At 43.8% G+C, this 14,191-nt stretch overlaps 1 protein-coding gene across 2 annotated transcripts in view; it reads right to left on the bottom strand.

The window, feature by feature from the left end:
• Positions 1–14,191, bottom strand: part of LOC116705556 (endothelial PAS domain-containing protein 1) — a 97,512-nt gene that overhangs the window by 9,442 nt on the left and 73,879 nt on the right. For both annotated transcript variants that reach the window (XM_032541824.1, XM_032541825.1), the window contains 7 exons: positions 14,058–14,173; positions 12,965–13,167; positions 7,395–7,501; positions 3,786–3,933; positions 3,032–3,240; positions 1,755–1,975; positions 902–1,015 (listed from right to left, as the gene is read on the bottom strand). In XM_032541824.1, the coding sequence (XP_032397715.1) occupies positions 902–1,015; positions 1,755–1,975; positions 3,032–3,240; positions 3,786–3,933; positions 7,395–7,501; positions 12,965–13,167; positions 14,058–14,173 (1,118 nt within the window). The remainder of the gene's footprint in view (positions 1–901; positions 1,016–1,754; positions 1,976–3,031; positions 3,241–3,785; positions 3,934–7,394; positions 7,502–12,964; positions 13,168–14,057; positions 14,174–14,191) is intronic.

Raw genomic sequence — 14,191 nt, 5'->3', positions numbered from 1 at the left:
ACTGCATGAGCGGGTTTGTGACGATTTAATGCTTGCAATTCATGAATGAAGAACACGTTTTCTCTTAAAGTGGAAAAAACGTACCGGCAGCGGGACAGTGCTTGTGGAGAAGTTTAAACCTGTCTAACGCATTCTCATTAACGGGTTCATACCATATCGCATGAAAATGTATGCACCCCGATACGTATGACATCGATGGCTCCCTGGTCACGTGATGCCGGCTACAGAGAAGTCGCTGTATCAGCGGACATTCCAGTTAGGTTTGTCTGACAAAAAGTGAGCGTCATGTGGTGACGACAGTTAAAGCGCCATATTCTGCTCATTTTCAGGTTCATAATTGTATTTTGAGGTTGTACCAGAATAGGTTTACATGGTTTCATTTCCAAAAAACACCATATGCTAGCGCTAGCATGCTACGGTTAGCCACCTCGTCTCGGCTAGTGACGTAGCCGTGCAGATGTTGAACAGCTCACCCGGAGACTGAAGGCAGAGGACATTCAGAAACCGTATCTCACTCAAAACAGCATGGGTGGGTGGGTTTGTATGCGTGTGGAAGCACCAGAGACAAAAAAAGTGATTTCATGTGGGCACTTTAAGTTTAGGCAACAAAACGACTTGTTAATGTTAGGAAAAAGATTGGGGCTTGGATTAAAACACTCCCAAGGAACACACATTGCCTGGGTGAAAGGCTTTTGTTCTACAACGGAAGCAAACTCTACTCCAGAGCCTGAAAGTGCTGTTTTTTATGACCCACCCATCCACCCCGAATGCATTACATCCTAAATAGGAAAAAACAACGAAAGCCAATCAGAGTCAGTAGACAAGACATCATAAATCTAATACTGGACTGACAACAGATAAACCAAGTTTCAGACATAGAGCATATTCGTGGGACACACACCTCGATGTCCGCTGGACTGTCGTTGCCTTCGGTGTCCAAAGCAAAGAGCTTCTCAGTCAGCTCCACCTTCAGATCGCTCTCCACTGAGCTGTAGTAATCACCTGGGCTGCTGGGCTGCAGGGTGAGAGAGAGACGGAGGGAGGATGGAGGAGAGGAGAATAACGGACGGGGTGAGAGGACAGAGAGGAGTAAAGAGTACAGAGGAAAAAAGGGACAACACGTAAGAGAAAGAACGGCAATAGAAACAAAGAGCGAGAGAGTTTTGACAAAGGCACCATTCACCGCTAAGAGCCTGTTCCTTCCAAATATCCACCCCCGTTATTCTCACACACATTACAGTTAGTGGCCTTTAGTGTGGCCCCAGGCCTCACTGAACACAGAAAGAACAAACAATGAAACAAACCCAACCAGTTGCTTGCCCACTAACTAATTACTCCTTTCAGTTTCCAGTTTACCAAAGATTCGTGACGAGACCAAACCGTTTCAGAACGCCGCAGGAAAAAGTTGCGGCATCCCATCGGCATCTATGAACACGTACCTTAAGGTTATGTGGTCAAGCGAAATAGAGAGTGACTGAGGAGAGGGAGAGGGTCGAGTGGTGTTAGAACAAAGCAGCAAATCTGAGAAATAAAACGCTGTTTTCACCGGTTCATCACTAGAAATGCAACTGCATCAAGCATCTCGCTATCACTGACGTTACCCACTTTCACAATTAGACCAAACAAATGATTTATCCAGCTACAAAAAAGCCTGAAAGTCAGAATGTTAGAATGGAAGTACAAAGAGTTGTTGCTATGAAGATGATTTTCAACTCGTAGCGAATTTATGGTCTGAACTGGGCCAGTCTCCTCACCGTGGAGCAGCTGCTGAGGCTCGGCGTGGCGCTGCCCGGTGGCGGATTCTCCTGCATGATGAGATTACCCGCCATGGTACCCATGTCCCTTGGAACTGGTGCGGAAGGGGCGGGCTTGTGGCTCTCGCTGGCCCAGGATGGAGGTCCAGGAGGGGGCATGGCCGCGGCAGACACCTGGGTGTATCCTGCAGGCTGCTGGGGATCCTCAAACGGAGGGCGATCTGCAAGAAAGAAGCAGAAATTAGAGTCAGTTGGGAAGAGACGGGAAGAAGCAGACATCTTCCACAGGGGGTCCTTGACACCTATGGGTTCAATGTCTGAAAATATACATTAAAAGGAATACAACATATCAATTGCAAAGATAAATTGGCCTATTATGTAAAAAAATGATTTCCACATTAAAGATAAGCTTACCATAGGTAGGGTAGCCACTATAGAAGCCACACAGTTAAGCTCAAGGAGTCACTGGGCCTCCCAAATGTATGTTTACGAAACATTTAAACATTACGTATAAATAATAACAGCAAAAAATATGTACATCAGCAGGGGGTCCCTCCTCAGCCTCTCTTTCAGCTAACATTCAAAGACCCCTGGGATACAGAATGAAAGTGCCATGGCGAAAGAGGGTTGAACATGATGTAAGTTGCTTTTATATCATCAAATGAGGGTAAAACTTCATAATCAATGCTAAAGTTCCCAATATTCCATCAGTGCCAAAAATGTGAGAAATATATTTAACTGTAGCCACATGATGCTTCATGTACTTTCCTTTCCCTAATCTCCTTCTGGATAAATAAAGTATCTCTCTCTCTCTCTCTCTCTCTCTCTCTCTCTCTCTCTCTCTCTCTCTCTCTCTCTCTCTCTCTCTCTCTCTATACAGTATACCCGTTCATTAACAAAAATTGGTTTAACTGACTCACTTTGAACTGGTTTAACCCTTGTGTTGTCTTCCCGTCAAAATTGAAAATTAACACTTTGTTGATGTATAATCACAGACTGGAATATGTCCATTTTTACTCAATACTATTTCAAAACCACTTCAATTTGTTTTTCAAAAGCTATAACATTTAATAAGACACCCCAAAATGAATGAAAGTAGAGATTTGTATTTGCCAAAGAGCGTTGTGTGGAATCAATTTTGGGTAATTACAATTGGGTAATAATTAGAAAGGACAACATGAGGGTTAAATCATTCTTAAAAAGCAGTATTATTTATAGGAAGCCTTGTTGCCTTGCTATCATAATGAAACCAACAAACGATAGAAGTGGATACAGACCGAATTCCAGGCTGACGATTGTGTCTCCGGGTGTGGGGGCCAGCTGGGCGAGGTCCTCCGGCTCCTCCTTGAGTTTGGTGAAGAGGCCTTCTCCCGGCTCTCCGGTCACGCTTGTACCTCCGGCAGTGAAGAAGCTGTTCATGTGGTGCGGCTTGAACAGCGACTCGGTCTGCTTCAGGGAGAAAACCATCGACTTCTCCTCGATGTCACTGCAGGTTTGCAGAAGGAGAGCAGAGCACATACAAGCCCATAATAAGTAGGGGTGTAAATCACGCAGGGCTTTAAATTGACACCAGCCAATCTACAGAATGCAGGTAAAAAAGGTTAGGCTCATGTTGTTGGAGCAAAAAACTATGAGTTACACTATCTACATGAGAGTCACATGACACCGGTCCTAACCCTAACCCTGTCTCCGTGGTCCTGCTACACGTCACATTCTGCTACGCTCTGCTTGGCCCTGTTACATCCTGCTATGCCCTGCTATGCCATGAACTACAAACTACTATTTCTAGTCACTGTTCCATTATCTTTTACTGTGACTGTTATTGCCACTCTTCATTTCATCCCCAACCGGCACCGTCAGACTCCTAAAACAGAGTTTTTCCTCACCACTGTCACGCTGTTGCTTGGTCTGGAATGTGGTCTATACCTACTCTATCTGTAAAGTGTCTCTATCTTATGAATTATGAATTAATACTATGGATAAAATTTTATTGAACTGAATCTGCCAGAGCTGCAGCTTGACAGTGCTCACCTGAGGACGTAGTTTATGCACACGATGCACTGGGGCTGGGAGTTGCGGCTGTTATAAATAACAGTTCCCTGGGTTTCTACCCAGACGTAGCCTCCGTTCTTAGCCAGCATGCGATACTGACCGCTCACTGCCTGACCCTTGGTACACACTGCGGAGAGAGGGAGAGAGAAGTAAGAAACAGCAACATGTGTTTCAGCTTTTGTGATTGGTGATTCAAGACGACTCGGGTGTAGAACTGAACCAGGTTTTATGTTGCAGAAAAAAACCTGTTCTCTCACTCCTTGTTTGCTTAGTCATAATAAATCTGTAATCAATGTATTTTTCAGTAAATATCCATGCATTTATTTTGCACGAGGATGTGCAATCAGCCAGACATTGGTCAGCGGGAGAAAGTGGGATGTTTGACTTTTGGCTGAGAGGGAGATGTGCTGGCTGCAGGCCAAAGTTCAGCACTGGCGTGGGAAAGGAGCAAAACTGTGATGAGAGAGTAAGTGAGTGTGAGTGTGAGTGTGTGTGTGAGTGTGTGTGTGTGTGTGTGTGTGTGTGTGTGTGTGTGTGTGTGTGTGTGTGTGTGTTTATGTGTGCCCAATAGCCCGATATATCGGTCGATATATGTTTAAAAAAAAAGGAAACTCCAGATACGCGTAACAAAACCAACAGATTTCCCTAACATGAGGTATTTGCAGTTATTTAATAGTTCTCCCTAAAATAGTATGACAATTTGTTTTTGTCACAACAGAAAAGGGGAACATCAAATCAGTTCTGATAAAAACAATGTATAAAAATACAAACTTCAGATATGAAACTTAAAGTCCTTTGAACAAATAAGAAAAACAATAAAATCAGTGTTGCCAACAGGGACGTTGTAGAGCGTCCTCTGGTGGACAGACTATGCACGCGATCACTAACAGGGACGTTGTAGAGCGTCCTCTGGTGGACAGACTATGCAACGCCATCACTAACAGGACGTTGTAGAGCGTCCCTCGGTGGACAGACTATGCAACGCCATCACAACAGGGACGTTTAGAGCGTCCTCTGGTGGACAGACTATGCAACGCCATCACTAACAGGGACGTTGTAGAGCGTCCTCTGGGGGCCAGACTATGCAACGCCATCACTAACAGGGACGTTGTAGAGCGTCCTCTGGTGGTGGGCGACTATGCAACGCCATGCTCATAACGTGGTTGACCGTCCTTCTATTTGATTTTTTTAATTTCATTTATTAGAATAATTTATTTGTCATTATAATGATTCTAATGAATGAATGTTTAAGGAATTTGTTTTGTTTTTTTATTGGCCATTATAAATGCAGATAAAGATAGTTTGGGAAATGCCTAATATCGGCCTGCTGATACACGATCGGGCTCTAGTGTGTGGTGTTGTGTGTGTTTGTGTTGTGTGTGTGTGTGTGTGTGTTTGTGTGTTTGGAGGAAGCAACATAACATGTAGCAGAGAACGCTGTTAGCATGTGCTGATCAACAGGCTGGTCACGTTGGCCTTGAGGCCAGTTTGTGTGAGTGGAGTGGTGAGTGTGTGGTGTGTGTGTGTGTGTGTGTGTGTTGTGTGTGTGTGTGTGGGTGTGTTTGTGTGCGTGCGTGCGTGCGTGCGTGCGTGTCATAGAGAGAAATAGATAGAGAGCTCATTATCTCTGCAGATTTTAGCCAAGTAAAGACGCTACTAAGACCAGAAGTAAAGAAACACGCACACTTCAACACAAAAAGTCTTCAAATCTTAATTGCAGGTCAGTTCCTTTATCTTAATATTTTCGTTTCAACATACCAACCTTATCTTAATTTCTAGACAATTCCTAGATAAATTAAGCCGCCTACACGTGATCCGCTCGGCGCTGCGTGTGCCCTTGTTTCCCTGTGGGCGCGGATTTGCCTCGGCGCCCCACCTCACGGTTTTACCCCTGATCATGTGTAGGGGCCCTTAAACTGCACTGGGAACATGAAAATCTCCCCACAGAGTTATTTCTCCTTTTATTAAAAATTTAAATTAAAAATCAAAACATCTTAGTGTCAGCAAAGCAAGAAAATAAAGTATAATTTTGGTTCTAAATGTCAAGAATTGTATTACTGTTACAGAAAAAAAATTAAAGCAATTGTATTTGTTGCCATAGTGCCATTATGTTTCAGGCCAGGGGTAGTTTGAAGGGACAAAATTACCACTTTACCTCTCGCACTCACACTGCTGTTGAGAGCTTCTAATGATATAGTGCTGTCAGTGGAGAGAAAAGCCATGACCCCACACACACCCACACCCACACCCCCACACCAACACACACACACACACACACACACACACACACACACACACACACACACACACACACACACACACACACACACACACACACACACACACACACACACACACACAGCCATTAGAATGTAATAGAGGCCACCTGGTCCCCTCTGTTCACTGTGTTTGTGGCAGCAGATGTGCAAACCTCATCAGGCCATCAATGGCTGTGCTTGATTTCATAAAGTCAAGACATCATAATATCATGATGCTGCTCTGTGCAGCCCCCCCGCACCCCTCCCACCCAAGCACACATGCACGCACCCACGCACGCGGTTTTACCTTAGATCAAATTTAACAAGAAATACAGACTGATATTCATACTTAAATAACATTTTGTTGAAACTAGTTTTTCTGGTCCTCGTTTGTGGTCCTTGTGTAATCTAAATCCTGTCCAGAAGGACATCCTTTGACATCATCATTTTGAAGTGGATCGCTGAGTTTTTTTGTTAATTCTGTGAAAATGGTAAGAGGGAAAAATGTTTTGGCTAATCTAATGAACGGAAACATCTTAACACCAACATACAGGTGTATTCTATTTTCGTCGAGGCCACTTTAAGTTACAGAGCAGCACAGCGAATATTTATGAAGTTAATCCAGTCTGAACGGGGCTTTATAGCCTTGCTTTGCCAGACCATCCTCCACAGCACTGTAAAAGAGGGTCTGGCTAGTCCACACAGCATTCTGGGATGGGAGAAGAATGTGCTCTGGTTTATCGGCATTTCTTTAAACCAATCACAATCGTCTTGGGGGGCATAAAGCTCCTCACGGAGCCTCGGTGTCTCTGCAAAACAGCCTCGGGAGGGGAAGTTGTTTTGGCGGAACATGTTTACGTTCAAAGGTAGTTTTAGTCGAGCAACAGAAATCTCTGATTGGACAGATAGTCTAGCTAGCTGTCTGGATTTACCCTGCAGAGACCTGAGGACCAGGTAACCATAGTCCTCAGATTGGACAGATAGTCTGACAGATAGGGATAACTTGAAACTAGAAAATATTTACACTTAGGAAGTTGGAATGAGAGAGTTTTAACTCTTCTCATAAACAAGGACTCAAACTGAAATAGTTGGCAATTCATTTAATAGTTAACATGCATTTGATCAATAATGCAGATCTATTGGAGTGGTATTAATGTGATACCTCTGAGTGTGTGTGTGTGTGTGTGTGTGCATGTGAGGGTGGTGGGTTGTGGCGTGTGGAGTTGTGGTTGTGTGTGTGTGGGTGGTGGTGTGGTGTGTGCATGTGACGGTGTGGGTGTGTGTGTGTGGTGTGTGGTGGTGTGTGTTTTGTGGTGTGTGTATGCGTTACAGTTGTGATGGCTCTTGGAGACGCCGTCTGAGTCCAGGGCGTGGTAAAAGTCGTAGACTGAACGACCCAGTAGATCCTCGGGAGTGTAACCCATCAACCCCGTCACCCTGCAACACACATTCACACGCACATTTGAATTAATGCATAGATTTGTCCTTTTTCTCTGCACAGTAGAGTTATTCATTTGAACTTATTGTTGTTATGATTCCCTTCTGTCACGCGAGGCTCAAAAAGACGAAGCCCTGCACACTGCCCTGAACGTCTGCACTTCAAAAGGCTTCACACGCGATTTGGAAATCAAGGTGAGCCTTCCAAAAACAAGAATCGTTCACATTCCCTGTCTCGGCTGAATCCCTGCGCTTCTGGGAACAGCTAATCTCTTTCTGTCAATCTCATCACAAGTTCACTTTCTTAATGAGGATTTTGTTACTGGCTCAACTCATTTAAAAAAAAAAAAAAAAAACTAAAAAAAACTTTTCTTTCCTTTCCTTTTATTTCTCTCCAGCTCTCTTTGCCCAGTAAATACCTCAATACTACAGGTTATTGGGGATAAATCATAGGATCGCTGGCCATGCTTACATACTTGGAACCTGTGGTGGAAGGTAACAAAGTACATATATTCAAGTACTTCACTTGAATGAGAAAAAAAATAAATAAATTGAGGTACTTGTTCTTTACTTGAGTCTTTTCTTTTCATGCCACTTTGTACCTTTTACTCCGCTACATTTCAAAGAGAAATATTGTACTTTTAACTCCACTACATTCATCTGACAACTTACAGTTATTGCACAAAATTCAGATTTTTGCACACAAAACACATGTTGTTTACCCATTACTAGATTTTATTGTTATAGATTAGACTTCAGGTGCAGCTGAAATGATCAGACCATTTAACACAGAATTTGTGTTTGAGGCTTTTTTTTTTTGACGCAGTCAACCCTTTTTTTTGTTTTCAGTTCCGAAAATATGAGGATGTTTCAGCATTGAGTACTTAGGTACTTTTACTTAGGTAACATTGGAACAGTTTCAATTGCAGGGACTTTTACTTGCAACTAAGTATTTTCTACACAAGGGTATTAGTACTTTTACTTGAGTACATTTTTTTTTAACCTTTTTTTAACCAGGAAAAGTCCCATTGAGTTACCCCCCCCCCCCCAAAAAAAGTTTCAAAATGCATAAAAGACAGGACAAAGGTTACACACTACACCACAAATCTCTATGCCGTCACTATACATACTAAAACACAAACAAGACAATACACACATTAACTTCAAAGGGTCTGAAATGCTTTTTCCACCGCTGCTTGGAACATGTAATTGGAGTGGTCTCAAGAGGAGAGTCTCTTCCCAACACACTGCGCTGTGAGAACATAATCCGAACCAACAACAGGAAATGACCCCCGGACAAAAGGTTTTATAGGCGACCAGATGAGGGAACGCTGGGACAGCCAGTGCAGACTAACGAGTCAAGCTTAGCCTGAATTACTATAGAGCCTGGAATGGGATTTTATTTGACTTCAGTCTGGCAGGATGAAAGTTTACCGCATCCATCTCCAATAAGCTGTTTGTGGGTGTGACGCATGAGCGTGGGTTGGCATGTAAAAAAAAAAATGTCATAGTGCATCTTGTTGTGAGATAATTGTTTGGGCACATTGGACCTTTATTGTACAGGACAGGTGAGAATGTGAATAGGGTTGGGTGCCAATACCTGGTTCCACTATAGTCTAAATAATGCCTATCCAGGAATTTGTGAGGATAAATTGTAAATGATCAAATCACAGGTGAATGAAGATTAACAACCTGTGGATGATTATGATTCATGTGGATTAGATGTGTGTGAGAGAGAGAGAGAGAGAGAGAGAGAGAGAGAGAGACTCCGCAGATTACATAACACTGACAGATGCGGGGAACGAAGGAAGGCCAGAGGAAATGAAAGAGGAGAGGAGAAAGGAGAGGGGTACATCTTAAAGTACAGTGGACAATATTAGGTGGGGGGGAAAAACTGAGGCAGTGAGAAGGGAGAAAGGGAAATAAGGACGGGAGCAGAGAAAGGAAAGGTTGGGAAGAGGAAGATCGAAAAGACATGGGGGAAAGAGGTGGAGAGAGGAGAGGAAAGTTCTAGTGAAAAAATAAAACTAGATCCAAGAGCGGTTGCAAGCTTCAAATAATAATATTAATAGAAATAAAAATAATGATGATGATGATGATGATGATGATAATTGCTCATCCCCGATGTACAAACCAACATGTGACCCTTTCTCCCTCCATACCGCTCTCAGAAAACATATCTCAAACATAGACTGAATATTTACAGTCTATGTCTCAAAGCAGCTGCACGTCGTGTCCCAACGGTGCACAATGTTCTGAGACTGAATGTGCCCAGGCTCGCTCGCTCTCTCGCTCTCTGTGTTCTTGATCTGTCTGGTCCTGGTCTGTCTGTCTGTCTGTCTGTCTGTCTGTCTGTCGTGTCCTGGTCTGTCTGTCTGTCTGTCTGTCTGTCTGTCTGTCTGTCTGTCGTGTCCTGGTCTGTCTGTCTGTCTGTCTGTCTGTCTGTCTGTCTTATCCTGGTTGGTCTGTCTTGTCCTGGTCAGTTTGTCTGTCTGTCTTGTCCTGGTCGGTCTGTCTTGATCTGGTCGGACTGTCTTGTTCTGGTCTGTCTGTCTTGTCCTGGTCTGTCTGTCGTGTCCTGGTCTGTCTGTCTTGTCCTGGTCTGTCTGTCTTGTCCTGGTCTTTGTGGCTACTTGGGAGACGAGGAAGGTGTTGTGTCCTAGGCACCCTTAGACTGGGGCGTAACACCATCGCTTACAGCTGCGTGAATCAGCCCTCAGAGCACCCGCAAAGGATGAACCGCACCTCTGACTGCGCTGCCTCGCAAATCCGCCTCAGTGCTCCTGAGCAATTTATACATATTTAAATGAAGTAATGTGCAGACATTTGGTGCGAAATGTCAAATTAGCGTCATGACATATTCACAGAGATCAGGTAACCCTAACCCTGAAATTTTACCAGGCCCCATACCCCACCGGGAGCGATTTTGCAGAGCGTGTAATGATACATGTCTATATAGACGTTATTTTCACGGCAGGGATCGCCCCACTTCCCAGTATTACACACTCCTGGGCTCGCCACTAGCAGTTATCAGTTTCTCTTCACTGACCACTGACCAACACAGAAAACTACCATCCTACACCAGAGAAAATGGCCATGCAGCTTCTGAATCTGTCTTCATTTCAGACCGACAACGGTCAGTTTAGAAGATTTTCACTAGCCGAGCTGCCCGCCCCTCATTTGCATTACCTTTCTTTGAGGACAATTCAAAGCCCCCACAACGCTACCAGAATTTTATTTTATGTATTTATTTAACCTTTATTTAACCAGGAAGTCCCTTGAGATTGAAATCTCTTTTTCGAGGGAGACCTGGAGAATGAACTGAATAGTCGGCTCCCATAGAAGCATTGACTTGAATGTCCGCGATGCACAGAAGAGAAGCAAGTGGAGGAACCGGGGATGTAATTTAAGGACCTGGGATGCAGCCATCTTGTCCTCCAAGGAGGTCTAAAACCCAATGTAATGTTAATAGTTACTATGAATAAACTGGACTTTTAAGTGTCGTGAGATGCAAAGCGGTTGGATGTCGCTTGGATGTTGCCTCTCACGGAGAAGATGGTCCCATTCTTCTCCCTCCTTCCCTGCTCCCTCTCTTTCTTTGTCTTTCTTTCCGCCCTACTCAAGCTGTCACACACCAGACATGTGCTGAGGAAACTTTCTGTCCCTTCACTAATGAGTGTAAGTCCCAGCTGAGCCAGGAGGGCTGGGCGACCCTCCTACGGTAAACTCATTTGCGTAATTGAGGGGAAGATTTTGGGCAGCTATCAAACTGCACAAATAAGGGGAGACAGAAAATGGGTCCTTGTTCGTAGAGTGGACACGTACTGTACAGGCGTGTGCACACAACACACACACACACACACACACACACACACACACACACACACACACACACACACACACACAGTCACTTTTCTCCAAAAGAAACCTTTGTCCTGCATGAGCAACTTGATAAGATTACAGGTCTGTTGTGTAACTCAAATTTGTGTGTGTGTGTGTGTGTGTGTGTGTGTGTGTGTGTGTGTGTACTAGTCATCACCTCCTTGTGCCATTGGGAAAGAAACATTTTGGCGTAAATAAACCGTTTCTTTGGTTTTAAAGATGGTTGATGTGTGTGTAACGGAGTTGTGTGTGATGTGTTATGAAACTACCTTTCTGTCACATTTGCTGTAACTGACCCAATGTTGGAGTAGAACTACATGAAGCAGGTCATTTAAAAAAAATAAAATAAAAAATAAAAATCACACCTTTTCAGGTGTGATTTTTGTAGAAGAAGAGAGTATTTCCTATCTCAGCAATATGGCACCATTTTTTTTATATTACAAAAAAGGCAATCCATTAAGACCTTTAAGTTATTACATGATTATAGATGTATATTAAATGTAATAGTATTTATTTTATTTTTGGTTGTGTTATCTTTTGTTCCTGTTTTGTAATGTCTATTCTTTGTGTATGTTTGTATCTTTGGATATGAACTTCTGTCCTATAGAGAATTAATCGACACTAACACTGGAATGTGTCTGCAGGTTTGTCAACGCCTGCATCTGGGATCAGAAACACTTGGCAGAGTCCGACAGCGTTGTGACGACATCTCATTACAAGTATTAATATTTCATCTCAGACTTACTTCTCCCACTGATGTCCCTGCCAAGTCAAACTGACTCTGTCAACACAGCGCATTCAGTCAGAAAGTCTAGGGTGGGTGGGTGGGTGGGGAACCCGCGCTGTTCTCTAAGGACTGTGTTGTACCTGGCAGCGGTCCAAATGAAGACGCTGTTCAAATGAACTCTAATTCTTTGTCTGTGAAGTAATTTTTCAAGTATATTTTCTGTTTTCAGGCTCCAAAAATGTGTTTTTGTTTCTTCCCTTTTTTGCTTTTGTTTAACCCTTGTAACATGTTAGAAAGCTGCACAAGATTTTTTTTTGTTTTTTTTAGCGGGTCAAATTTGCCTGTGATTTAACTCAGCCCAAAAAATACTCATAAAACAACGATATGAGGATATAAGGTGGAGGCTGAACAACTTGACCAACTGCCACTTTGCTTGTTTGAAAGCCATGATGTCTGTCTCTCATTGGGGGGGGGCAAATTCTCTGGGCGGGCAAAGCATGACCTCATAAGGTGTTGTTTACTTCATAGGTTGTGTACTTAGTACGTTATTACATTATCTGGGTCACATGACTGATATATGAACATGAGATGTATCCTGTAATTCATTCAAAACTCAAATCTGTTTGAAAAAGTAATAAAATAATATTTTTTTATTTGACCAAAAGAGAGAATTCTTTTGTCGTCCGCAATAATTTTTCTGAAACAATTAATTGCATAGTAACATTTTGGAATTGTTACAGCTCTATTATAACTATATGTCCGATTCACTTTCTATAAACGTAGGCCGAGCTTAAGCCGACCCCCGCCTGAGTGCGTCCTACTGTGCGTGACCCGTGTTTGGGTTGTTTTTCTACCTCTCGTCGCAGTAGGTGAACTTCATGTCCATGCTGTGTCGGCTCAGGAAGGTCTTGCTGTCCAGCGGCGTGTCGATGTTGGACGGGTGTGCGATGGGTTCGCACATCAGGACAGCGCAGGTGAGCGGCGGCTCTTTGTAGCCGCACAGCACTCGGGGAGGGCAGCTGTTGTACATTTTCAGGTGTCCGGTGCAATGCAACACCTGGATGGACAAACGGAAATTACACAGTTTAGTGCCTAAAAAGTACGGACCCAGCACCCTGTTCAAAATGTGACAATGGGGCTGCCGACTGCCTCAATTTTCTTTCATGTTTTTTTGCCTTTTAGGCCTTTTTTGACAGCCCAGCTTGGACTTGAAAGGGGAGCGAGACAGGGAAATGACATGTAGGTCGGAACCAAACCCGTCGAGTACTGAGCCTCTGTATCTGGGTGCACGCTCTACAAGGTGAGCTACCCAGGCACCCCCGAACTGCTTCATTTTTTATTGATCCCCAGTGGGGAAATTACAATTGCAATACACACACACTCTCACGACCTATTCATGCTCAAACAGAGAGATGTGAGGGGGCTGCCAGTGCTAGACCAGCGCCCTGAACAGTTGGGATGGGGTGGTACAGTGCCTTGCTCAAGAGCACCTGGCAGTGCCAAGGTGGGGAACTGGCATCTCTCCAGCTACCAATCACCCTGTACTTTGGTCCATACTGGGACTTGAACCAGCGACCCTCCGGTTCCCAACCCAACTCCCTACTACCACCCCTGTTATGACGGCACGTGCCAAAACAGTTGGATGCCAGTGATCTGTATCATAAAAATTCCTTTAACTATGTAAATACCGTAAATACCCACACGCCTTATATTTCTTCATCTCTATTTCTACTCTAATATTATACCTCGAATATATACATAATCTTGCAACTGTAACACAGAATTCCCCTTTGGGGATCAGTAAGTATTTCTGATTCTGATTCTTATCTTTTGCTCGGCCAACTAAGTAATGTCTGCATCGGTTAGGTGTGTTTTTTTTATTACCCTGCACACACATGACCTGTGCAGATGTTGCAGATGTGTTAGCTTGTACAGCTGCTCTCTTACCTTCCAGCTGGCTGACTTGAGGTTGACGGTGCGTCCTCTGTTGGTCACCGTGCATTTCATCCTCATGAAGAAATCTCGCTCCGTGCTCAGCTCTTTGCCTTTTTTAGCAAAGCTGCCTGCAACACACACAGCCA

This window comes from Etheostoma spectabile, chromosome 17 (assembly GCF_008692095.1).
Source record: "Etheostoma spectabile isolate EspeVRDwgs_2016 chromosome 17, UIUC_Espe_1.0, whole genome shotgun sequence".
NCBI classification, from domain to species: domain Eukaryota; kingdom Metazoa; phylum Chordata; class Actinopteri; order Perciformes; family Percidae; genus Etheostoma; species Etheostoma spectabile.
This window is presented reverse-complemented; position numbering and strand designations above follow the sequence as displayed.